At 52.6% G+C, this 26525-nt stretch overlaps 1 protein-coding gene across 3 annotated transcripts in view; it reads right to left on the bottom strand.

The window, feature by feature from the left end:
• Positions 1-5113: 5113 nt before the first annotated feature.
• SRGAP3 (SLIT-ROBO Rho GTPase activating protein 3) overlaps positions 5114-26525 on the bottom strand; it is a 93763-nt gene continuing 72351 nt past the window's right edge. Inside the window, exons 12-22 of one of the 3 annotated variants that reach the window (XM_068694109.1) lie at positions 22452-22482; positions 21699-21759; positions 21199-21276; positions 19820-19954; positions 16368-16473; positions 15883-16110; positions 15132-15211; positions 12759-12939; positions 12245-12394; positions 11537-11864; positions 5114-9427 (exon numbers count right to left, since the gene is read on the bottom strand). In XM_068694109.1, the coding sequence (XP_068550210.1) occupies positions 9011-9427; positions 11537-11864; positions 12245-12394; positions 12759-12939; positions 15132-15211; positions 15883-16110; positions 16368-16473; positions 19820-19954; positions 21199-21276; positions 21699-21759; positions 22452-22482 (1795 nt within the window). In that variant the 3' untranslated portion in view covers positions 5114-9010. Of the gene's footprint in view, positions 9428-11536; positions 11865-12244; positions 12395-12758; positions 12940-15131; positions 15212-15882; positions 16111-16367; positions 16474-19819; positions 19955-21198; positions 21277-21698; positions 21760-22451; positions 22483-23943; positions 24047-26525 lie in introns of all 3 variants that reach the window. The other 2 variants (XM_068694108.1, XM_068694110.1) reach the window with 2 other exon arrangements.

Here is a 26525-nt window from a genome sequence, read left to right as displayed (position 1 = left end):
CTACGTCTCACCCTGGAGGCTCCCCGAGTGACGCCTGCCCTGGGTTGTTTCAGTTGCCACGGAGCCTTGGGACTGCGGAGGAAATGGCTGGCGTGGGGATCTGCTCCGTCACAGCTGTGCCACATCTCGGCGTGCGTGGCCTCGAGACAGCTCGCACCTCGTCAGGTCTCATCCCAAGCCAGCTCACACCGCAGTGCAAAATGCTCGGAGAAACCCCGAGACAGCGCCTCTCCCCTCCTGACCCTGCTGCTGCCCCAAAAGCTGAGTGCTGTTTGCAAGCCACGGAGCAAACGCAGGGCTGCTGATCCTGTTAGCTCCACTCCCGCTGCGGCTTCCCTCACACCCTGCTGCTCCCAAGGCCTGGTGTCCCCATGAATTTAGCAGCCAGGTGGGTGCCCGGGTCAGAATTAGCAGTCAGGTGGGTGCCTGGCCTTTGGATGCTGACCACCTGCATTATTGAAAGGTCTGGAATAAGTTTTGCTCCAGTGCTGGTGCTTCAATTCTAGGACACAAACTCCATGGCTTCAGTGGCCACTCCATGGCTTAAGCACTCCGAGCATGGGGCTCAGATTTCTGGGGAGGGAGGAGGTGTCTTTATGGCAGGCAGCAATGCTGTTTTACCTCCAACAGCTACCCTTACCTCGATGTGTGTTTAAATACTTCTGCAAATCCCATATCCTGTGCTTCGCTCCCAGTAAAAACTCCGAGCAGAAAGCTTGGACAGCTGCTGTCTTCCAGCTGGGTACCCAGTGAAGCGATTCCGCGTGCCATCAGCGCTGACGAGTCTTTCAGCCCTAGCCGCAATCATAAACACGCTCCCAACTCCACAGCTCTGCAGTATTTACAGAAGATGGATAACGCTGCAATCCCTAAAGCCTGCTAAAAACTGGTTTCCAATGTCTCCACAGAGAGTGAGCCTGTAGGGGTGTGTTAACAATTATTTATTTTTTTCTCTCTTTTCTCATTTTAACCAAAGTGGGGAAAACTCCTACTTTTCCCTTGCAGCAGGGTGCACCCTGCAGTGCCCAGCTGAGGAGCAGATGAGTTCCCTGATGGAGCAGGGAAGCTCCAACCCAGCAGCCAGGCAGGCTGGAGGGCAGAGGGAAAGGAGGCAGCCTGGGGAGACACCGTTCTGGTCACGCACCAGAGCGGGAGGGAGACATTTGAAGAAAATAAAGCAATTAAAACTCAAAAAAAGAACGCGCTGAAACCCAGCACAAACCACAGCGGCGCGAGCTGGTGCCAGGTTTTCCCCACACTGAGTAGCTGTCTCCAGGCAAACCCAGGGCAGTTTGCTATCTGAAGAGCGCACTGCCAGTTTCAAGAGTCAATCTCATCCGTCAGCTCCTTTCCCCTCTCCGCAGTGGGGTGAACACGTGCCCCCAGGGAATGCCTCCAGGCTGCATGGCACAGAGGACAGCCTCAGCCTCCACCCCGCCATGCCGAGGACTGCTGGCTGCTGCTGCTGGGGGCCGCAGCGCTGCAAACAAAGCGTGCTGCATGTGGAAGGATCAGGGAGAAACAGGCGAGTCCCCACCACGAGTGATGGAGGTGCAAGTGACACAGATCCCTGCTGACACACAGCAAGCCGCCTGGCAGCAAAGCCGGGCGGTGCGGGCAGGACACAGCCCTGGCAGCTCACCACGTCCCACCACCCTGCAGGGGCTGCACAGCCACTGAGTGTGAACGCCCCCGGCACCGCGCCGCCCTGCATGCAGCAGCCACCCCCCAGCAGCACCCACAGAGCTGTCCTGGGGCCACCCAGGCTCACGGCTGCATCACCAGCAAGGCCACATGGGGGGCAGGGTGGGGTGCGTGGCCCTGTGCCACGAGCTCACTGCAGGCTCTGGACGTGGCACAGCACATTGCTCCATTTTTGCTCTAAACGCAGATGGAAACTCTTTACCTCATTTGCTAAAAGCACTTCGATGTCTTTAAACAGAAGGAAAAAAATTAAAAATATTACTAATTTGGCTTATTTAATTCAGTCAGCAAGACTGAAAGCACTTGCTGCACTCTGAGTCCAGGTTCACAGCATTAATCACTCTAATTTCCGCCAACATTTCTTCTCCATTTCACTTCTGTGTCATCTTTTCATTCATTATCTATGAGCATTACCACTGACAGGCTGCCCTTAGGTGCGTCTTTAAAGCACATGCAGTGAACGATCGTTGGCTCCACCTAAATCTTGAATGATTGGATCCACCTAAATAAAAGCCAAATTACCCTCAGAGCATTTCTCAGCAATTAATTATCCAAAAGATCACTGGAGAAGGCCAAGGTTTCATTCCAGTGCTTCAGCGCGGGCTCGTGGTGTAGCGGCAAAGGGAGGTGTGGTGCTGCTGAGGCTCCCCCGCTGCGAGCAGCAGCAGTGTCTGTGCCACGGGGATGTGGCAGGGATGTCATTGGGATGTCCCGCAGGAAGCAGCAGCCCTGGCAGCATGGCCACTGTGGACGTTTTCTGCCTTGCACCCCGGCAGCCACGGCACCGCCCCATCCACGCAGACCCCGTTCATCCTCCTGCACACAGCGTGCGTACTGAACCAGAAGAGGCTTCCTCCTCTGCAGCTCCTGCCCCCAGAGCTGTCCCGACCCTGGCTGCTGCAGCTCCCCCTTCCTTCACAGCTCTGTTTCTGCCCCATCACTTTCGGCTTGCAAGTCTTGATCATATTAACGCCCGCGGGCCTGAGTCACCGCGCATGGCCCTGGACAAGCTGCCTCCCTCTGCTTTGGTGCCCGTAGGCTCTTTGTGCCCGGAGTAATCTCTGGTGTTTGTACACATCGCAGTAACGGGAGCCATGGAATGGGTCCGCAACATGACGCAGATAAAAACACCCATCTTTCAAAACCAGTTGTAATTCATTTGTGAAGTGCTTTGAAAACTTTATCTGAAGCCTCGCCTCTCTCAGATAAAAGTGTCACCAGCTTCAGTCAAGAGACAGATTGAAGGATTTGTTCCCCAAAATACCATGAGTTCTTCCTTAATGGTCCCCAGTGATTCAACCAACTTCAGGTCTTGAAATGCCATCTGAAAGCGATGCTCTGTTTTGCAGGTGCTCGCCTCCCACCCATACAAAGTCCTTCCCTGTGCCTCCAGTACCCTTTCTGCTTTGTGAACTGCTGGGGGAGAAAACAAGGAAAACAAGCTCCCCACCAGCACACCTGCAGGAACAGCTCTGCTCCAGGGTCCGCTTTCTCCTGCTCAGCACAGTCAGGAAGCCGGGCGGTCACAGCAAAGCCCACACGGGCACTGCTGGCCGGGGACACAGCGATGCTGCGGTTTGGGGCGCCAGGCTCCTGCCCCCCACTGTGGGCACAGCCCCACACAGCCCCTCCAGGAGGCTCGGCTCCTTTCCCCGCACACCCACATCTGCACATGGCCCTTTTCCAGACAGGACAGGAGCTGCCCTTGCTCGAGATGGAAGGCTGCGGGCTCACACCACGCTCTGGAGGAGAGAGCAAAAACACACGGGGTGCTGCCTGGCGTCAGAGCCCACTGTTTGGGCAGCGGCTCCCACCACCCAACACACCACACAGAGCCGTCCTTTCTTCTGCTTTCACTCCCCTGCTTTAGCTTCACATCCCACTGCAGAGCACAATAGCTCACAGCGCTTACACCAAGCCCCTGCCCTCCCCTAACAACTTCCCTTCAGAGCAGCCCCAGATCTCTGCCCGGGAGTGCTGATGGATTTCAGGTATTTCAGCAGACCAGCCCAGGAGACGGCCCTGCCCCGGGGCCTGCTGGAGGCCGTGTTTTGGGAGCAGGATCTGGATCTGTGCTGGCTCCATGCATGGCACCGTCAGCACCCCCACAGCGCCCAGCCTGCACCCGCTGCCACGGCCCCTCTGCTTCCCTCAGGGGGAGCATCCCGGGGAAGGGAGGGGGCCGCCAGCCACGTCCCCTGACCTCAGCCACCGATCTTCAATAAATCCTTACCGGGGCTGATTTCATCTCCAGCCCGAGGCCGCGCTGCCACCTGCTGGGCGCGGGGCCGGCAGCGCGGGGCTGGGCAGGGGCTGGCAGCGGCGGTGCCCGAGCTCACCCCCCCCCAGGGATTTTGGGGCCCGGAGCCGTGGGACGGGCAGCACCGGGCCTCGGCTGTGTCCGTGCTGGAGGCAGCAGCCCCACGGCCACAGCCCCACCGCCCGCGGCCCCTCACAGCGCCCCGGGTGCCCACCCGGCACCAGCGGCTGGAGGGCTCGGGAGCGCGTCCTGCTGTCCCCCTGTGCCCCTCCGGGGATAATTACTGAGCCCATAATCGGCTTTCAGGAGGAAAGCAAACCCCACGCCTCTAGCGCTTCGCTGCCAAAGCAATTCTCTCCATTTCAAGAGCAACACTAATCTCGTTCTCCTACACGAGCGAGCGCTAATGCGCTAACCTGCTTAGAGGGGCTCACGGAGTGAAGCGTTTGGGGAAAATGCGCACACAGCACCAGGCAGTCCGGTCACAACCCCCCCAAAATACATCGGGGTGAGCAGGGGGAGGCACGGCTGATGCTGAGGGTGCCGCAGGGTTGTGCTGTGCGGCTGCCCCATGCACAAAGCTGCTCGCAGGGGCAGGGGCAGCGGGGGGGCTCCCTGCGCTCGGGGGGGTGTCAGCGTCTGCACCCAGTGCCCAGAGGCTGCTCGGGGCTCAGGCTTGAGCAGGACACGTTCTGCTGCACCATGGTCTTTAGCCTAAACTGCCATCGGTTCAGCGCCTTTTAATTAACAGGTTTATTTCATTGATCTTTCTCCATTTCTTTCCCATCCCAGCCACACAAGCATGGCAGGTTTCGAGCCAGCTCCAGCTCTCGGGGACACCTTGCAGTGCCGGGGGGAGCGGGGGCTGGAGGTGAGCACCCAGAGCTGAGCTCGGCCTCACAGCATCCCCGGGGCCTCCCCTTCTCACACCCCAATTCCTGCAGGGAATGTCAAGGCAAGGATTGGGTCAAGTAACAGGGAGTGTGCCAGTGTGCCCTTTTTTTTTTTTTTTTTTTTTTCCAAAATGCATTTTAAATAAAGAAATGAGAGCTCAGGAATGCAGGGTACATCTATACTGGTGAAAATCAGCAGAGGTCCTCCCACATCCATGGGAATGTGTGAATTTACACCCATGTGGAGTTTGCGGTGTTTGTTGTTTTTTTTTTTTTTAATTGGCCTACATCTCCTTCCCCGTGTATTTTCACCATATGTCCAGAGCTGAAAGGCAAGCGTCCATCTGTGCTCTCGGCGGTTCATCTAAACAAGCGCCCCACCGCCAGGTACATCACTGTCACCCCCAGCGGGCCTGCCTGCAGGATGGGCAGGGGAAGCAGCCGGGTGGCCACGGGGCCCCTGCCCAGCCCCGAGGCCCAGCTCCAAGCACGGGGCCGGGGAGGAGACGCAGAGCTTGGCAGAGCCACCGGCACGAGGCGGGGACACGCCAAGGTGGGACAGGGACACGGCGCCAGCCACACGTGGCTTCCCGGGATGGCAGCGAGGCGGTGAACACTCTGAAACCACAACGGGTGTTTTTGAGAAAAGTTAAGCAGTTTTATTCAACAGGATGAGTCCACATCCGACCAGTGGCTCCATCTACATGGCATCATCAGCATACAGGACAGAGGACCCCATCAGACACTCTAGCTGAACGGCATCTCACCATACGTTACAGAGACAACACCCACGGGGAGGACGACGACCGGTAGGGAGGGCAGCCAACCAGCAGGGTCCTAAGGTTTCCTGGCACAACCAAAAAACCCCTCAGACTACGCAACCCAGCCACTCAGAAGCAGATCAGACTCGGGACACCTAGTGCCGCACCGTGAAAACCACAACACTGCTAGTTCAGGAACAGCCCAGGAGTTACAGAAGGGAGCTGTCGGCTGTACTTCAGCCCAAGGAAGGAACGCGCGCTGCCGTCACCGCCTGGGACCAACGTGCGTGCTGCTCGCCGAAGCCAGGCAGAGAGGAGAGGGGCCGGGGCACGACGGCCCTGCAGCGGCACCGGGGCCGAGCGCGGAGCTGCCTCGGGAGCAGCTCGGCGGAGGCAGCCGCAGTCCCGGGGGACCCCGGGGACCCCCAGGAGGGTGGCACCAGCTCTGCACAGCAGAGAAACGACCCCGTGGAGCTGCCCTCCTCTTCCTCCTCGGGGCTTGCCCGGCGTCCCCTAACCGCTGCTAGGCTGCAAATTTTCACAGCTTGAGTGAACAGCTCTAGGAACTCTTAAAGCCTACAGTCTTTGAGCCTTTAAAGAGGTATCAAGGATCAGGATAAAGTCACTCATAAAACGTGAGTGGGTTCCAGTTATGATACTCCTACAATGTGTTTAAATTTTGTGCCAAGTTACAGAAAAATACATTTTTTCCCCTTAAATTTACAGTAGTTAAAACTACAATTGGAATACCATATTAAAAAGGGGTAGTTTATTCTTCAACAAAATGTCTTGGTTTTTCTTTTCTTTAAAAAAAATTTAAAAGGATTTTAAAAGCAATCACCCACAGCACAACATAACTGTACAAAGGAAATCATGATGTGTACAGCTCCAAGTACATTAATTCCAAGCATTTGTTCTGGTGCTCAAAAAGGCACTTAAAGATAAGAAAACAATTGTATTAAAAACCCACAACAAAACAAAACAAAGGAAAACAAAAGGCAATAATTTAATAGAAAAACACTGGAATTTGTACCGTATCTTTAAAAGAAGGGAAGAAAAAAACAAAAAACAACCAACAAACATGGTTTTGCTATCAAGTCATCTTTGAAAGTATATAAAAAAACAGACGACTGGCAAAGTGAATGTTCTCCAAGAACTAAATGGAAAAAAGAAAAAAAAAAGAAGTTACTGGCAACGAATACACAACTCTCGTGCCAAGTGGGTTTCTTCCCTCCCCTAAGAGCCCATTTGCTGGTTCATTGCTAGAACAGACTGTGTGAACATCTGCTGCCCATAATGACAGAGGCGTTGACCTCGGGGTTAGTCTAAGTTTAGGAAAGGGGGGGAAAAACTATGAAGAAAAATAAACATCAATATGAACTAATTGTGGTAATTACAAATGTCAACTATGTTAATAGACAAGTACGTAAACACCATTTCCCCTTATAGCATTATACTGAGGAACAATGACAGAACCACTACATACAGTACTTTTTCCCCCACACTGTACACCGAAAGGTTAGGATTCTGGTTTTTTATTTCTTTAACATTACTTTTTACATTGATCTATCTACTAAGTGCAAAGATTTGGTGAGTGGCATTGGCTTTCATCTAATCTTACCCTATATTTTGTACAGCTTACATTTGAACAGTTACTTTCCAGCATCGAAGCGAGTACAGCGATACATAAAGGGACCGGACCAGGCGAGGGACGGCCGGAGAGGCAGGCGTGGCAGGGACACATGCTCGTGCACCGCACACGGACAGCAGCAGCCTCCTGCCCGCGCCGAGGGCGGCCGTGGCTGAGAGCACAGCCCAGCATCGCCCGCGGGCTCGGAGAGAGAGGAGAGGAGGTTGACGGGAGAAAAAAAGCGGTGGACGGGGGCAGATGACCGCTGGGTGAGGCAGGAGGGCTTGCGGAGGGACAGACAGGAGTCAGGTACTGGGAGGGCGTGGACGTGAAGGAGCTGTTAGCGCAGATTTCTGTGCAGCTGAGCCTCACGATGGCCTGGTTCACGCTGGGGTTGTGTGTGATCACGTGGAAGGGACCAAATTAAAGCACGGGTCATTGCGTGGAAATCTGTACAAGAAGAAAGAAAACTGCAGGAGAAGCACAGAGTGTCTTGATTTCAGCATTACAGAGACTTGGTTATCAGACGAAATTCCATGCAATCCCCAGCTCTTTCTGCATATTTTTTTTTTTCTCTGGGTTAAATGTTTAGAGGAAAACTAAAATGTAAATTATTTTGCATAAACTCAAACTGTTGTATTATATAGTACAGTACAGAAAGTGCAAAATATCGCCCCATCAGATCGGTTACGCATCTGATATGGTCAAATATGGCTCATGCTTTTCATGCAAGAAGACGCAATCTGAATCAAGACCCTCATGTACTGCTGTGCAACTTTAAATAAAGGAACGGTACCGTACCAAAGCCTCCTTGCCTGTTTAGTCCCATTTGTTGAGATATTCGTTAGTTAAAAAACCAAAACCAAAAAAAAAAAGTGTATGGGGAGAGTGAAATGAAGCATCTCAGACCTGTATCAGTTACTCTATTTATGCTTTACCACAGGTTTGTCACCAGTCCTTGTTCATTTTGAAGTCTTCAAGAAAATTGGAGTTCAGAGGCCCCCGCTCGCCCCCCCAGCGCTGCTCCTCGCCCCGCAGAGCCTGGGGAGCGCCCGGTGCTGCTGGCCGGGCCCTCAGCTGCGCACGAAGGAGTCTCAGGACTCGGCTGGAGAGGACATCCCGCCGGCCTGAGGAACACTGCTGGCACTTCTGCATTTTCAACTCTTCTCCATTGGCCAAGTAGTGAATAAAACCCATTAACCCATTGTATCTTCCTTTTTTTTTTTAAATGCCAAGAGGTGCAGAATGTAACCCCAGGATTGGCCTCGTATTGCTCGACACACAGCTGTGATGTATTTCCACGCACGCACACGCAAATAGCCTGGGGGGGAGGGGGGGGGGGGAGAAAAAAAAAACAAAACACAACCCAGCATCTCTAGTGAGGACGTTTCAGAGCCAGTTTCTGAGGTAAATCTACTTTTTTAAAAAAAGTCACCCAGTTCTGTACACTTCTGTAATATATACTTCTACATAGGACGTGTGTTCTCCAGTGACAACACGGAGACCCCGCCGTCTCCTGCCGCAGGGCTGCAAGCGTGGGAGGTGTCTCCAGGTGGTGGGGGTGCGCACACACTGGTGCACACTCACACTCACACACACACACACACACACACACACACACACACACACACGTCTGTAGCACGTGCCACCAGCCGGGCCAAGGCGAGGCGCTCGCTGCCCCCGCGGGGTTTGCTCGTGGGCCCGATCCGAGCTGCGGGGTGGCTGCACGAGGCCGGGCGGAGGCGCCGCCCCCGCTGCCCACCTACATGGTGCCCGATTTATCCGCCGAGCTGCTGGGGAAGAGCTTCTCGGTGGGGGTGACGGCGGGGCTGCCCACCCCCGAGCTGCTGCTGCTGCTGGAGCGGTGCTGCACCACCGGCCGCACCGGCCGCATGGGCGGGGGCCGCAGCTGCGCCCCGGCCAGCCGGGCAGACAGGGCCGGCTTGAAGGTGGTCATCATCTCGGTGGTGGAGCTGCTGCTGCGCCGCATGGCGGCATCGGGGTCTCGGATCAGGATGGTGTGGAGGGGGCTGGCGGGCTCCGAGTTGGTGGCGCCCAGCGGGGGGTTCTTCATGGGCTCCAGCGTGTCCAGCACCACGTCGGGAGCCTGCTTGGCCGTGTTCTGCCGCTCCAGCTCCCGCAGCTCGTTCAGCGCCGTGCTCATGGTCTTCTCGATGTCCTGCAAGCAGCACCAAGAAAAGGAGGTCAGCACCGCGGCCCACCCCACAGAGATGGCCCCATCCTAGTGTCTGCGTGGCTGGGGGTGGCTGGGGGGGCTGACCGAGGATGGGGTCTCTCAGGCCTCTGGGCAGAGCAGGAGCTTGTGAAGAAGATTCAGAGCCCAAAGTGGCAGCACAAAGGCACCCACTGACTGAAGTCAATGGGAGTTTGGTCACCAGCTCCAGGAGGAGCAAACCCTGTGTGCTGTGAGTGGTGCTGTGACACCCTGCCCACCGGGCCCTGCAGAAACCAGCCCCCCCTGAGTGGCACCTCCCAAAACACTGGGGCCGTGCTCCTGGGGCGCAGCATCCCTGGGTCTGCCCAAAGAGATCCGCCAGAAAGGGAGCCCAGTTCAATGGAAAATGAAAAATTTCAATGAAAAATGAAAAATGTCAATTTAAAGCAAATTGGGTAAATTGCCTACAACTGTAGTGCTGATCTTCTCATTCAGAAATAAAGAGGCCCTAATTTGCCTTCACCTATTTCAGCCTTAACTGAGTTAAGGCCACTTTAAGTCAGGGAGCCCATCTGCAAAGTGATTGAAGTCAACTGAATCGATCATTTAAAAACTAACCCTAGGTCAACTCTGCTCACTGTCCTTGTGTAGACGAGCCCTTCATGTTTCTAATGTGTACAGCATTCTTGGTAAGCCTCAGGTAATGTTCAGTAGAAGGAAATTAATTATCAAGTTAGCTCCAATTAATTACATTAAACTGTGCAGAAAATGAGTGGAAATAAACTCCCAGAGCCAAGCCCTAGGACTACCAAGCTCAGCAGTCCTACAGACTTCAAGGTAAATATTTATTTACATCAGCTGAGCGGGAATGCTTCCCCCAGCTCTAAAACAAACACAAACAAAACCAAGAAGTGAACAAAATGGGGCATTCACCCGTTCCTCCAGGGGCACGCACTGCCCCGCAGCTGGAAATGGGCCCCGGGCAGTCAGCAGCACGGGCACTGCTGCAGGGCAGGAGGCTGCTGCCGTCCGCCGAGCCCCAGGGAGCGGTGCTCACAGTCACCCTGCCCCAGCCCTGCCGTGGTGCCCCCACCCGAACCCCCGCTTGGGATGTGCACTGGGCTACAACCAGAACTTTGTGATTTTGTTTGCGCCAAGTGTAAGCTCTTGATGAACAGAGAAGCTGGGAGGCGTGCTGCAGAGCAAGCGAACAAGGAGCATGACTGGTGGAAAAGCAGACAGGACAGGGAAAGTTCTTTCTTTCTGCAATCATCATCAGTTATCCCACTGAAAACAGCTGATTCTACACAGAAACCTGCCAAACCCCACACAAGCTCCTTCCGTGTGCCGGGCAGTGGTGTCCCCAGCAGCTGCCCTTCTCCATGTGGCCGTCACCGGCTGTCCCACCGCCGCCACCCCTGTCTGGGCGCGGCACGAAGCCAAGGCCTGGGAGATGCTGGGCCCGGGGACTGTGCCCACCCCACCCACACCGAGACACCGCAGAGTCCTGCGCTCTGCTCCGTGCAGGGCCCACGCTCCCAGATGTTAATAGGTTTAGTGTGGCCTGGCTGAGGGCCCCAGCGAGCAGTGAGCAGAGGAGGCCTGCAGGCTGTGCCGAGGTAACATGCATGGAACAAGCACCGGGGAACTGATGGCAAATGATGGTGATGAACAGCTGGGGGAACCCTACTGAGGTCCTAGCTCCCAATAGCCAGTAATGAACCTGAAACGTTTTCCTCCATGCACTGAGCGCCTACCAAATTCTGATCTGACAGATCTGTTTTTCCCCTTTGTGAAGTGCCTGAAGGAGATAATGCACCTCCCTCCCTGGGGAGCCAGGGGCTGCCAGCGGTGGATCGAACATTGCTGTCTATCGTCTCGAAGCAACAAGGTTCGTGGGAAGAGGCAGTATCTCTTACTGGACACACCAGTACAGCAGGAAAAGCAGGAAGGCTGTTGGCTGCTCGTTTTGGTCTTTAAACCACCACAGCTGCAACAGCACCACCACTCTGAAGTGCTTTGCGATGAGAGGGGCTCTGCAGTGTTCTCCCAGTGAGTTTTGTTTTACTTCTTGGTCCCTGGGCACCGAGAGCCACTTCACAACCCTCTTACCTCAGCAAGCGCTTCTGCTTCTAGAGATTTCTGATCTCCGAGACTACTGTGTCTAGTCGATCCACAGGTCGATCTCAGCGGGTGGCCATCAGACAAGGCCTTCCTGTCTGGGAAATTGATGCTCCCTGCACTGCCGAATGTCGCCATTCTGCGCTTTTCGGGGCTCTCAATCCTGCCTCTGTTTAGAGGTATTTTGTGGGGGCTGCTAGGGCAGGCAGCTGCTCGAGGAGGAGTGTCTATGCCAGGACCCATCCCTCGGGGCGGGCTGTGGGTGTCCCCCCCGCTTCGACGGCGAGGGATAGCTGCGCCGTCAGACCTCAATCTCACTCTGCAAAGAATTCATCACAAGACTAGGTCACCGTCCGTCAGACAGAAGCATCTGGTTGCATGCTGCAAGACAATCTCTCAGCTCTGAAAAGGCAGATCAAACCGAACTCAAGCCCTTCAGCTCCAGAAGACTAAAGCAAGAGGTGAGACAGACATTTTAGCCAGTGCCAAGAAAGAGACAGCATAGACAGCATTGTACCTTTTCAGTTGTTAAGATCTACATTAGCAGTCCACACGAAAACCCCTTCCATGCTCACATTGTTCCACAGAACACAGTGGAGCTTTCCCTGCTGTCTGGCCCTGCACAACACACTGACTTCTCCCTGCACGTGACCGTGACCACCTCTCTCTGTGTTCGCAGGAAAAAGAGAGTTTCCCTACCGGCCCATTACTCCGCCAAAGCCGTAGTCCACGATATGATCCGTCGGGGACTGGATGTCGTTCTTTGAGGAGGCTTTGTCATCCAGCAGAGGCCCGCTGCTCGCCTCGCTGTCTGCCTTCTGGCTCAGGCTGTCGGAGAAAGCATCGTCCCTGGGGAAAAGGAGAACCCCCTCAGGCTGGTGTGCGCAAAGGACCCTGAAACCTGCCTAGAGGCAGAGCCAGCGGTGAACAACGCCAGGTACGTGCACAGGCTAAGACCAATGTTACACCTGCATCGAGCCGCTTTGAGCAGTCAGTGACACACGGGGTCTAGGCACACCACGTGCAGTATTTACTCTTTGTCTTTACCAGCTTGCACTACAAACAATCTACAGCCAATCCGAGAACAGATACAGATTTCTCACTGAAGTCATTAAACCTGGGAAAATCTGGCCACCTGCTTAGGTAGCTAAAGATGGACCTTGGGTAGGTAGGAGATTTTGACATCCTGAGTCTACACACCGCCTTTACTCACATGTCTTGCACCACGATGTACTGGTGGGGTATGAGACCATCCACACCGTTGTGCCTCCCTTCCCACCAGTCTTCTGAGGCCCGGTGGTACAGGAGGAGTGAGGCCCCCTTCTTAAAGGACAGCTCTCGTGGAGATCGTCCGATGTAGTCAAACTTTGCTATGGCTTCAATCTGCTCCACTTCTGCAAAGGAGAGAAGCACAAGCAGCAAAGTTCAGTACAACCATCATGAGGCACAATAAATCCTAGAAACAGCCACCTCACCTGAGCAGCTCTAATCCTGCTGCCCCAGCTTTCCAAAAACATCCTATGTGGTACAAACCACCTTATTTTTAGACTGATCAATTCCTTTTGTTCTTCCAGCCTTAGAATTTCTCTCAAACTCCCAGAGTACCAGCAGCCACAAAAAGCTGCAGACCAGATGGGGAGCAGCTGAAATTTCTCTGTGTGCATATGGCATCCTCGACTGCATTCATATTTTCTTCCAACAAAGTAATTTCTTTGGTTACAGAATCCCATTATCTTCCAGATTGGGAACCTGTCAAGCCGTGTCAGATATAGCAATCAAAGCCCCACTTACCTTCCCTTCAATTCCCTCCCTTATCCTGGAGACAGTTTGGCCTGAATTATTGATGAATAATGAATCCCCTTTTGGGGATCCCCACAGAAACGATGACACCAGCTCTGGCTGGGCAGCTGCTCAGCACCACAAACTCATTCACATCTGCAGACCCTTCCCAGCTCTCTACCTCACACTTTTTTTTCTGATTTAAGCTCTACCAAATGCCAAAATTTTACAAATTTGCAGGATTTACAAATTGGGAGCTCAGGGCCTAAATTTCAAGAGGGCTGAGGCAGGACTTCTCTTTAGGAGCTCGGTGAGCATGTGAGGAGCTCTGAGCCCCTGGTCCAGGGCATCACAGCGGGAGCTGCTGGCGCACCCCAGCACGTGCCTGGTTTGCATTTAGCTGCCCACAGAGGGGCACAGCTCTTCTGCAGATCTGTTTCCATCTGGGAGCGCTGAACCCTAGAGAAACGGCAGCAGTGACTGCAAGGCAGAAAGCATTTCTCTCTGGACAGGAGGGGAGATCTATGCTCACTTCCTTCCAAGACTGAAGAAAAAAATCAGGCTCCACCACCCAGCCAGCTCTAACAGCTAGTAGAGATAGTCTAACTTCATTGTCTGAGATACCCGATTGTTTTTAAGCCTCATGGGGACTTAATGAGGCTGTGACACCTGCTAGACAGAGCAAATTGGCCCAGTTGCCTTAGATTTGCCATGCTCTCATTAAAAATAGGGAAGATTGATCTGTTACATCTGCCTCATCGCTGAACCATGGGCTCAGCATCAGGGTGCACCCCTCCGCTCTGCTCAGCCACAAGGTCTGCAGAGGGGGAGCCATTGGAAAAGGACGTGGGAAGCACTGGGTCTGAACCATACCCTCTTCTCCGTCTGAGATCGGACAGGTTGCTTCAGCAGACAGGTTTTCCTCAGCTTAAAATACGAGTCTGCACCAATGCAAACCCCACAGAGCTCGGGACCGCCACCGCAGCACCAGTGCGGAATGCTCTCTTGAGGACGCGCGGTGAAAGGCTTTCAGGGCCCTGATAAGATATTGAGTGTCACAGCAGGGAGGGTGCACGAGGTGAGGAGAAGGAGGAATATGGAAATTCACAAAATAAAGCTCCTCTTCTCCACACTTGCACTACAGTTAATCACCCAGAAACTCCAATCAGAGCTATTAATGTGACCACCCAGGCATAAAATTGGCTAAACAGCAGCTTGCTCTCCCCCCTTCATCTTCTCATCCTCATGGCTCCTGTTTGTTCCTAGCACGCAAAGGCGTGGAGGGCCTTTTTTTTTTGTGCCTTGAGCTGTCTGACCCCATGTTAGCCAGCCAGCCCTCCTGCCACCCTGGGGAGCCTCAGGACAGTGCCAGAGTTTTGTCAAGGGCAGGGGGCGAGGGAACAGCAGCCACCAGGAGAGGCACACAGCGAGGTGTCCAGCTCCACGGCTCCCTTCCAAGCAGCAAGGCCCCACAATGAAAACGCTGCCACGTGGCTGCACGTTTGCTGTCCCTCAGCAGCACCAGCTCAGCTGCCCTCACTGGTATTACTGGCATCTCACAGAACAGCTGCACAAAGCCAGCCCCTGTATCCTCCCACAGAGTCAGACTGCAGGGAAGGTCCACGCACATCCTGTGACAAAAACCTGTGAGTAATGTTGGTGTGCATAACCAAGCCCACAGGCACCATCCCCCACTAACGCTGAGGGACGCCAGTCCAGTTTAATGCCATTAAGGGCACGGTGCTTCCCTGCACGCATAGCTCTTCTAACACGGACCCAGCTCTCTGCTGCTGCTGTCTGTGCTTACCGTCATCACTGGTGTGTGGCTCCGTGCCATTGTCATGGTCAACTTCATCAATTGTGCCTGGCTCGCTGTGGGGGCTGTCACTGAAATAAAATACACGGTGCTTTAAAGGAAAGAACCAGATTCTGTTCTCAATACAATTAGCAAAATTAAGCTGAGGGAAAATCTGGCCCCAAGGAGTTCTGCTTTTCATTTTTGTAGGACTGAGATACTCGTTTTACATCACAGCAGATCTCTGGACTTGCTTTGAGCACAGCAGACACTTGCACCACAACCTTCAGGCCCAGAACCTCATGTTCTGTTGCTTGTGCATCTTACTCATATTTGGCAGAACAAATCAGTGTGAATAAGAAGTCAAGTTTTCCACTCACTCATTCACAATGATTTTTAGCATTTTATACTCAACTCTTGCACACCTAATTTGTGATGTTTAACAGAAATAGATGTAAAAAGGCATGCTGCTTCTGCAGAGAGAAAACTTCATCCCAGTGCTGTGATCAGCCTGGGCTCAGATGCCCTGAATATCAAGTCTGAGCTTCCTCAAAGCCTTCTTCATAGCCCATCCTCTCAGGGACCCCCAGAACCCTTCTCCTATACTCATGTGAGCTGAAGTTAATTCTATGTCTACAGGGAATCAAAGCAAAGCCCTGCATTTTGGCACAGCTTCACTCATTTATATTGCAAGATAACCCCAAGGAGGGGAGCTGGCTTTGCTAAGTTCTGCAATGAATGAAGTTCTGCCCCCCCTCCTTACCAGTACTCCTCCCCTCCAGTCATGCACTTCTCGTAGACAGGTCCTTCCAGCTCCCTGTGGCTGGGGAAGATGCCCTCGTGGTTGATGATGATGGTTTTGATGACCTCATTGACATGGGCTTGGCAGGACACCGGATCCTGCCCGTCTGGAATGTGCATCAGAGTGGGCCCGAAGCAGATGGCCAGGTTGTAGGGATCCATCATGTTCTCATCGCTGTACTGTGACAAGCTGCAAAAACAAGTGTTAGGGAAGTGCAGTGCCCACCTTCCCTGTCAGCTCAGAAAAATCTCCCACCAAACTCCCCATTGCCCAAAAATCATCACTGAGTTGCACGTCCTCCCTGAACACACTGCCACAGTTGGGCAAGGCTGGGGAAGAAGCAAAATACAATGCTCCAAAATGACTCATGCAACAAAGGAGGGGAAGCCTGAAAAAAGGCAGACACAAACAACTTAGTGAAAGAGCGTAAAAAGAAAGAGACTCACTGATTGAGGAAAGCAAAAAGGTATCTCATGACAACGATGACAGCCCGGGGCAGAGTGATGATGATCTGCTGAATCTGATGCACTCTCTCGGTGGGATTCTCAGTTTCTGGAACACACAGATAGAAAGCACATCTTTAAACCTTCCTAGGACCAGACAACACAGCACCAGAGGGACTTGTTCCAGATCTTGTAGCCTACTACACAAGGATAACAATAGTGCTTTTCCCAGTTTGATCCATGGCTTTGGCACTAACAGCAAGTAGAGAAGGAGGCGTACCTATCTTCCACAGATGAATTCATACGTATAGTCAAGATTTAGCTTACAGCAAATAAAGAAATGTCCACGGCTACATTTTTAAAATGCCTGCTTATACATTTAGTTAATTCCTCAACAACTACCCCATTTCTCAAAAGCTTCAGTCAAATATGGCACTGGAAAATTGTGCCCCGTTTGGTGTTCTAGACCAGATTTTAAAATGAGGTTTTTATTAACTTTACTCCTTCATGGGTTTAACCACCAGGTCCTCCTCAGCTCTTCTGCTTAAATCTCCCACTGGCTTTAACAGGAATTTAATCCAAGCTGGCACTCGGAGATTCTCCTCTCCCCTCCACAGCAGTGCACAAAGCCCAGAGCTGCTAAAGGAAAACAACTTCCTTCTGCTGGAAGGAGGCTGACGTTACGCTGCCTTGCTTTCAGTGCCAGACCCCTCGCTCAGAGCCCTCTGCACACCCCCAGCCTCGCAGGGAGCTCCCCAGCACACTGCAGCCGCCACGCAGCAGCCCCAGGGTCCGGCCCCATGTCCCAGCACGGGGGGCTCGGTGCTGCTGCTGCAGCTGCTGGCACCACACAGCCCCCAGGGCTACTTTTTTTTTTTTTGAAGCCTGTATCTGCTCAATATGTTGCCTAGATATTTAATCCTTTGGCTTCTATTTGACACGAAGCAGGCAGGGCACCAAAGCTTTCCTGAGACCAGCCTCGGATGCGTGGAACAAACCACACCAGTGGCGAGCTGCTTGCTGCACTGTGCTGGTTCAAACTCTGACACTTGCTCATCAAAATAAAATTCCCTGACAACACGTAGCTGGGCTGCCGCTTCTTTGAAAATTCTGAACAAAATTTGGCTTCAGCTCAAAAATCTTTATAAAATTCCACGCTGGAAATCTTTTCCTTTTGAAGAATGCATTTATCCCCTGTAAATGCTTACTGGGCTCGCTATTTCGTCAGTTTGGTTTTACTTAAGAATACATTTGTTTAAAAAAATCAAATAAACAAACACTGGATAAAAACTACAGCGATAGGTATCTGTTCTGAAACCCAGAGGAACAACTTGTCTTGAAGCACTTGCCTTTTTTCACTTAGCAAAATGCTTGGACTGGCTGTAATTCAGAGGAATTAATGGAGCGACCATCAATCACTTTATAACACAGGCACACCCCTGCGTGAACCTTTGCAAACCAAGTGCCTTTTCTACCCATCCATTTCTCATGTGCATTTGAGGAATGTCTCCATGTAAACTCTCAGTCCCCCGTCCAGTGAAAGGAAAAAAAAACAGCCTTTCATTTATCATCAGCAACGCTGGCTTCCCTGTCCCATAAAACCTCTCAGCTGAGTTTAACCTTCCCCCAGGAACCGAACGAAACAGAATCTCTTACAGCACGGGCGGCCTTTCACTAAGCAGCAGTGGGGCACCTATCACACAGCCTGTATTGGGGTGACAGAGAATCAGAAGCAGCTGAGCTCAGGTTATCAGTGGGAACACGGCACCTTAAAGCATTTTAAAACCATCCTTAATCTAAAGGTAGCAACAGCAGCAGGAAAAAAAAGAAAAGAAACATAAGAAAAGGAAGTGCTTTGTTAAAACGAATTTTAAAAAAGAAAAAAAAAAAAGAAAATGGTAGGAGAAAATACTACCCAGAAAGTGAATTGATTATGTTTGCAATGAAAAGCTTCCAAGAGCTTAGCAAATTGTTCAGACGTTGAGTGCTGGAGGATGGCCCCAAAGCACAAGCCTGTCTGCGAGCACAGATAGCCACATCGCTGAGGGCTGGGCACACCTCCTGGCTCCAAAGGGGGCCTGTCCTCTCCCGCTGCGGACTGCACCCTCTCAGGCTCCACTCCCTGCTGCAGAGTCCCTCGGGTGTGCAGCTGGAGCCACCTCGCCAGCCAGACTGAAACTCCTTGTCTGGGGCACGCGGCTAGCACAGAGCGAGCTGCCCTGGCTTTGCAGGTGTGCAGCACTGTTTTACACATCAAAAGTGAAAGGCAACAGCAAATTTCCTAAAGCTACTTTATAAAACAACTGTTCCTGAAAAATAAAAGCACATTCTTCTCCTCCTGGAACAAGCTCACCCTTGCGTCATTGCCCTCCAGATATCATCTGTCTTTTTTGACGTTGCTCAGTCTCCAGCAATTCAGCACGGTGACATTAAAAGGGGGAGGGAGCACTGAAAGCCAAACGAAGGACTCAGCACGTGTTCACCAGCCACCTCCCCCCGCAAGCTACCCCCAGAACGGCACTCGAGCCCCCAAGCACCCCCAGCACATCTCTGGTAACATAAAGTCATCCTGCAGCCAAAGTGCACAACACCCTCTTCCATCATCTCTGAAGCATCGAATTCATTCTGCCTTTTTCCTTTGCCCTAGGGGAGCAATTTCCATGACTTGCCAATAAATAAATGTCATCACTACAAGGTTCTGAGAGAAATAAAGCCCAGCTGGGATGTTTGTTTCTTCAGTTGCAGAGAAATGAGTGGTGCTGGGAGCAGAATTCAGGACAGAACAAGAAGAAACCAGGCTCTCCCCTGAAATCAACCCCAGACATTTCACAATAAAAAGCTCAACTTCCACCTCTGTTCACATCCCAAAGCAGTTTCTGTTTTTCCTTGGGACAGGAAAACCAAACAGCAAATACTCTGAGAACAGCTGACTGAGGGAGGCTGAAACCAATTGTGCAGACCTCACACCACAGAGAGGTTTTTTGAGTAGCCAATGGCCATTTCACCTCTCCTGTGTTTAGCAGAAGACCCTGAGCTAAAGCAGCAGAGCCCAGCTGGATCCCAGCAACCACAGCTGCACGGCACAGGCTGGGAGCACAGGAGCAGCTGGTGGACATGCAGAGGGACCTGTGCAGGAAGCTGCCTGCTATGTTCAAGCGACTAAAGACCCCTCAAGCAACCAGCAAACGTGTGTACAGCCCACTGGCCTAAGGCTGAGGGTGACTCTTGGGTGATCTTCATGGTGCTAGGAAGACTTCAGAGGAGTCTTGATGTTTACCTCTCGCTCACCTTCACCGCTGCTCGTGCACATCCGTAGTGCTTTTTCCTCACAACTTCCATTGGAGCCCTACCGCCCTCCTCACATGATATGCTGCAAAACACAGCTGTATTTGCCCCCTGTTTCTAGCTTTCCTTGTGCCACCTATTCTTCAAGAAGTCACGTCACATATACTTACTTATAGTAGATATCAAATCTTGAAACCTTTCCTTAGGAAAGAGGGGGTTTTCCAGTCCTCGGAAATACAGCTTCAAGACTCCAGCCACTGAGTTAATGTCACGTTCGTTTTGATCATCAGCAAGGGGATCTTCACCTGTCCAGTTATAAATAAAAACAGTTTTTATTTCCAGCTTTACCGTCAAGTTGGACTAACGCAGCAAGGGTTTTTCCTAATTCAGTAGAAAAACAAAATCAGTTCTATTTCACCATTTCCATCCCAGTGCATTTTTGCATTTAAGACAGCAGCTCGGAGAGCTGAACAGACCTCAGTTACACCAGGTGAGCCTGAGCAGACAGGCTTGCCTAGTGTGCCTCTGGAACAGACCGAAGAGTTCTGGATAGCGCTTTATCAACTTAAATCTAGAAACAGCTTTCAAAAGCTACGGGATTTGGATACTGATTCCTCTAACTGTATGTGCAAATCCTCCAGTCTTTGGCAATCCCACCACTACCTTCTCCACTGGCCTGGCCACCTTCACTCTGACCCTTCCCAAGCTGCTCGAAGCTCAGTGCCACAGAGGCCGCTGCTCTCCTCTCTCTGACACCCATCTCACAGCCTCGGCTTTCCTCGGTGACAGCAGGATCACTCTGCTCCGACCTGCCAGCCTGACACCTCTGATGCTGTTTTCCCAACAGAACGACCAGGAGTTCTGTGACCAACACTGCCACCAGGCACACGTGGCATCGCTGCTCCTTCTGTGCCCAACCACTGCAGGGAGGAGGCAAAATCCGCGCAACCCCCACGTGAACACTGTACTCCACCAGCTAGAGCAGTGCCATTATACCACAGGAATATTGTCAGACCACTAAACACACACTCAAAGAAATAATGTTCCCACCTTCTCTGATACCCTTGCTGTCCTTGGAACTGATGAAAGTTCCTTGAAAGCGGATCCTCAACAAACTATGTTATGGCTCTCATCTGAGGCTGCCATGCTGTTATGTAAAGGCTGGGGAAAGCTTAGGGATATGGTTTAGTGGGGACCGTTAGCGTTAGGTCAGAGGTTGGACTCAATGATCTTGAGGTCTCTTCCAACCTAGAAATTCTGTGATTCTGTGATTCTGTGAAAGGATTTCTGCACCTCCCTGTTTCTGATGTTCTGTCCCTATGTGACTCTGCTATTGCTGGAGATACATTGCTAGGGTATCTAGAAGAAGAGAAAACCGAAAACCTCCTAGTTTCTCTTCACGGAAGGCCTTTAGCACGGGATTTACACAACACGCAGTGCTCCAGGCCAGCACACTGACACCCCCACGGCAGCGTCTGCCCCCCCCAGAGCACAGGCAGAGGGGTCAGACCCGGCCGTCCCAGCTGCACCACGCACCCTGCCCACGCACCTCTTTCAAAGGAATTCTTGATGTCGTTGACTTCGACCTGGGAGCCAGGAACTCTAAAAATACCCTGCTGTTGAAGGCCTGGAAAAGAACAATGAGTTTGACAAGCTTTACCTAACTGCCATGCAGCACCTCCTGGGAAACAACAGCAGAAACTAGAAGTCGATGCTCTCAGAGAAAAGGGCTCCGAGAGCAAGAAGGGGACCGAGCAGGCTACCGAGAGGCATTTCTGCTCATGCTCTCCAACCAAGGCCACCTGTATCAGTGCCCAAAGAGCTCCCGTTGGCCTGGGGCCTAAGCAAACAATTTAACCTGAATAAGTACTAACAAGACCTAAATATTTGTCAGTCATGCAACGTTACATCACAGTTAATACTACTGTAATTATAACCTGAGCCCATGTAGCAGGGGCTGAGGGCATCTATTCTGCCTTTCACTGCTAACTGCAGGACCTAATTACCTGTGCAGGATGTTTCTCTGTTGATGCTACTGCATTAACTTACCGTACAAGTTGATGTAACGAATGCAGCTTTCTACTACGAGTGGAATAGCTTGTCCTGAATCCTTCAGGAAAGAGAAAAAAAGTAAAAATTAAAAAATTTACTGGTGGATTAATAACATTGCACTGAAAAAGCATTAAAGATCACAAAAACAGAGATTTGAAAAATCAGTGCCATTGAATTTAGTAAGAGAAAGAGGCAAGAGAAGGAGGCGTTACAAACATCAAGCCATCTAACTGCTCAGTACACTTGGTGCGCTCAATTACTGACAAAAAAAAAGCTTTCACTAACGTGTGTGACAAAGACTTGCTCACTATCTGGTTGAGATAGGGGACTGATGCAACTGGATCACAGCTATTCCATTTCAAGGGTGTAATGCTGAGTCAAAATAAAACTTGCACTGCACCTGTCTGATGGAATAAGCTTCCAGTAACAGAGCTTACAGCAGTATTTCTACCTGAAGAAAGAGCTATTGTCAGCAGATGCTGAAAAAAAAAACACAAAACAAACACACCACAGTGTGTGAAATGAGCTGCCTGCGCCTGAACCTACAGTGGGTTCTGGCTTTTCTTTCAAAGCTGCTTCTCGCAAGGCCCCGCATAGAAGGAGCCAAGGGGAACGTGAGCTGTGCCTGCCTTCCTAAGTGGATGTTTGTTTTCCTTAGGGGCTCTGTTTGGCTGTTTTTTTTCCAGTAGAGTACAGTTGCATCTCTCTGGTTAATTTGCTCCGTCTCACAGACGGGCCTCCAGTAAATACCTGATTTCTTGTTCGCGCATTCCTCCTTCCTCTGAGAACACAAAAAAGCAGCAGAGCGGGAAGAAAAGAAAAGATTAAGCAAGGATGAGTTCAGTTAGAGGTTAAGTATCTGTTCCGGAGGCCATGAACGCTCAAATGCAATGGCAGCTTAGCAAAGTCCAACCCCAGCCGTCGGCCGCCCGCCCTCCCTCCCTCCCCAGCCCCGTGGGCACCGCGCTGCACCCAGCCCGGCCACCAGCGGCCCCTCGGATTTCCTCCCTGCCTGCGCCACGACCAGCACCCAGCACGGGGGCACCAGCAGCCCCCCAGCCCCATGCCAGGCCCTGGGGCCGTGCCCCTCGCTGCTCCCGGGGCTGGCACAGGGCCCCCTGCACTGCAGCTAACTGCCCGCTGATACCGAGCAGGGCTCTGAGTGTGCTCTTTGAAAAATTGGTTCAAACATGGAACCACTGCAAGTGTTAAAGGGATTGCTGGCCTGTGTGCTACTTGTGACAGGGCACTGCTTATAAATACTGCTTTTAGGCTTATGGTTGCACTGGAGGAATAAATCAGAGCCAGGCAATGCCTACGAGTTTACCTAACCCAACGTTTTCCTACTGCTGCTTCCTACAGTATTGCCATTAAAACTTCCTTCATGGCAGGCCTAAAACTGCAGCCCTGTGCTGGCACTGCTTGCTGCAGAAATCCTTCCAGCAGCCAGATGATAGCAAAGTGCGAGGGGACCAGTGGTTAGGCAACTGGAGGCATCCTTTGGGCCGAATCTCTTCATCCTGCTCCCCAAACCTCTCCTTTGGGGTAATTTCCTGGGACAAGCAGGGCCAAAAGCCCCCTTCACCGGGACCATGCTGTGATCTGCTGAGTTCATCCCCACTTAGATACAGAAAATGCACTGGTCAAGGTTTACCAGGGCTGCACGGTATCAGCGATGGCTTGGAGGAAACCCCCCGACAGCCGTTCTGCTCCAGCACTGCAAGACAACCTTACGCTTCCCTGACCACGCGGGGCTGGAGCCCAGCAAGTAATGGGCACAGCCCTGGGAAATCCACCTGAAAAATGTGTTTAACCATCAGTGGTTTCCCAGCCTCAGGTCTACAGGACTGTCAGAGGTTACAAAAGCATTTCTCTGCACCCTTCCATGCCACCATCTGTTCCTTAGGTCCGGGGGCTTGGTGCCTTGAGGGTCAGCCGGGTTCCTCTCGCTGTCTGAGCTCCTCCCGCTGCTGGCAGTGCCAAGGGGGCTCGGGGCAGAGGCTGCACCCCCAGGGGACCCCCAGCCTCCCCGTCCCGGTGTGGGTGTCCCGGGACAGGCCGGGTGAGGAGCCGCGGGCGGGGAGGAATCGTCACGGGGGCAAAGCGCACGCTGGCCGCGCCGAGTGGGTGCAGGCGGAGCGGGGAGCCCCCGTCCGAGGAAGGAAGCAGTCAGCAGAGAGGACAGGAAAGCCACCATTACATTCACAGCGTTCATAAACTCTTACTGTCAGCCAGCGAGTACCTTAATGAACGTTTCCATATTGCCGTTAAAGAGTTTATGATTATAGACTGAGAGAGGCCTAGGTCTCCTCATTTTCTGTGGCTTAGGGGGAAGACATGGGGGCCTGGGAGAAAATGGAACAAAAGAAATCAACAAAACACCAACATAAATGCAATGAACGGGTGAGATCTCAACGGTTATGACTGAGAACAAAAAATAAACCAAACAGAAAATCCCCGCTGCGAGGGCTCGGCACGGGCTCCAGGCACTCTGCGGCTGCTCCCCCTTCGGCTGACAGCCCGAGGAGCTCGGTGTCACCCTGGGGACGAGCCCTTTGCTCACCCCAAAGCCCTGCCACGGCCCGGGGCAGGCAACCCTGGCGCTAACTAACGTTGGACCCCCTGCCAGGTGGCCTTGCTTTCCAGCTCCCGAAGGCCAAGCTGAGCTCGGATGCGGTTGGAAGGCGCCTGAGCGTTCAGTAGAGCCAAGTCAAGGTCAAGACTGCATTCAAGAATACATTCAAATTAATCTCGATAATATAAACATTTAGCAGCAACAAGCCCACCTGCCTGTTGCTTTCCATCCCTCCAATCTCCCAATATTTGCCTGTCGGACGGGCGCTGCGCCCCAGTCACACAGCACCCTACTGCCCTGCCCTACAGGTGTGCTGAAGGCTCCTCGCTTCCAGTGACAAAGCAGTGAGCATGCCAGCAGCCTCAGCCTGAACGAATGATGGGATCAGGAATTTCCTTCACGCAGAACTGGCTTCATTCAGGCCAGAGGATAAGGGAGCTGCTGGAGGCAGCTGGCGGCACTGCCCCCGGCACCCGCAGCCCGCGGGCACAGCTCTCCCTCGCTGTGCCAGCTACCACAACCACTGCTCATGTTTGAGCTAGTGCATGGCACGACATTTGAGAAGTAAGATGAAGGCGTTGGTGCTCAGCAGGATTTTTAACACCTGCCTTCTATTTCTACCACGTCAGCACTCTGTCAGCCTTAAAAAGCACAACGAGCAGCTACAGCGCTCAGCTGCTTCCTCGAGATATCCCACACAAACCAGTCGGGCCTTGGAAAACCCTGGGACAATCCCACTCATTCCTAAATGGACCTCGTTCTGCTCATAGATTGTCCAAAAGAGGTCAGTGGGAAAACCTCTGTAACTAACTTGCCTGGGAGACATTCCCAGGAATGTGAGTGGTCTTTAGTCCCTCTGGCAGGAGTTCACGGAGTTGCCAGGGATCCAGGACACAAGCAGAACAGCGAGCCCAGACAGCACACAAGAGCAAACCCACCCACACTCGTGTAGGAACAACGGCAGGCACCCACATGGGAAGTGGCGTGTCCCACCCCCAGCAGCTAGGGGCTACGGGGCTTGGTCTGAGGGAACAGATCCCAGGGACCCTCCGATGCCAGCAAGAGCTGGGGACACCTCCTGCTTCTGGGAACACAGCCATGGGCATGCGTAACGCTTTAGTGCTGTGATCAGGGGTCTGGGGGGCTGCTTCCATTAATTACAATTACATTTTGATTTCTTCTTCTGACAACGAAGGACATTGAGACTCAAGCACACAGATCTAAAAGAGGGAGAAAAATAGCAGAAATTCTCCAAGTGATTTCTGATCTGTCCTCTGCCCCCGGGCTACACGAACATCTGCAGAGGACAGATGATGGCTGCAAATGAAAACGGGTGCTAGGAGCCTTCATGCAAAAGTTCTTGCAGAGCTGAGTGGACACATACAATTCACAATCCTTAATTAAAATAAAGGATCTGACTGTGCACTCCTATAGCTTATAACCATTCCTCCAACTGTACAGCTCCTGGTAACTGAGGAGCAGACACGAGGACTGCCCAGTGAAGCGCCCGCATGACTCTCAGCTGAGCAGCCATGTGTGCGAACTGAAGGCACCCGGAGCTTGCTGCGGTGTGATCTGCTCTCGCTGGGTGATGCCCTGGAGCCAGGCAGCTCCTCGGGCTGTTCTGACCCAGCCTGCAGTGCTGCTGCACAAGGAGGAGATTGTCTCGTGTTTATTTTCCTTTGTGAAGTAAAAGCAAATACTGAAACAAAAGCAAACAGAAGCAGCAGGGAGTCGTGCCATCATCCCTCGTGTAGGAGGCTGTTATTCATTCCTCTGATTGTTCTGGCCTGCAACACACAGCACCAGGCCACAGGCACCCACTCCTGAGAAAGTACTCGAGCCAGTTCTGTGAGATTTTACCCGGTTGTTTCGGTGTGCTTTCATCTGCCAGCTCTGCAGACAGCCCTGCCCGCTGCATCCAGAGGACCCGAGCTCAGCTCAGCAGCCAAGGCAGACACCGGGGCGCTGAAGATGTGAGAGCCCTGGGACCCTCTGGGGAGGCAGTGACAGCAGGGGGGGAGCAGCTGCCCTAACTGCTGATCCCAAGGGGCCTGTGAGCACCGGGCTGCACGGAGCCAGCCCGCCCAGGGCACCCAGCAGTGCCACAGGAGCTCTCCCAGGACGCACAAGAGCAGCTCCTCGGAGCATCCTGCTGCAGCGAGACATGAGGCTGCCTGGGTTTCGCAGCCTGTCCCCACTCTCTTACCCATGGCAGGCTCTGTGCCACTGGCACCTCCCCACCTTGC

The sequence above is a fragment of the Anas acuta genome, chromosome 11, assembly GCF_963932015.1.
Source record: "Anas acuta chromosome 11, bAnaAcu1.1, whole genome shotgun sequence".
Lineage (NCBI taxonomy): Eukaryota > Metazoa > Chordata > Aves > Anseriformes > Anatidae > Anas > Anas acuta.
This window is presented reverse-complemented; position numbering and strand designations above follow the sequence as displayed.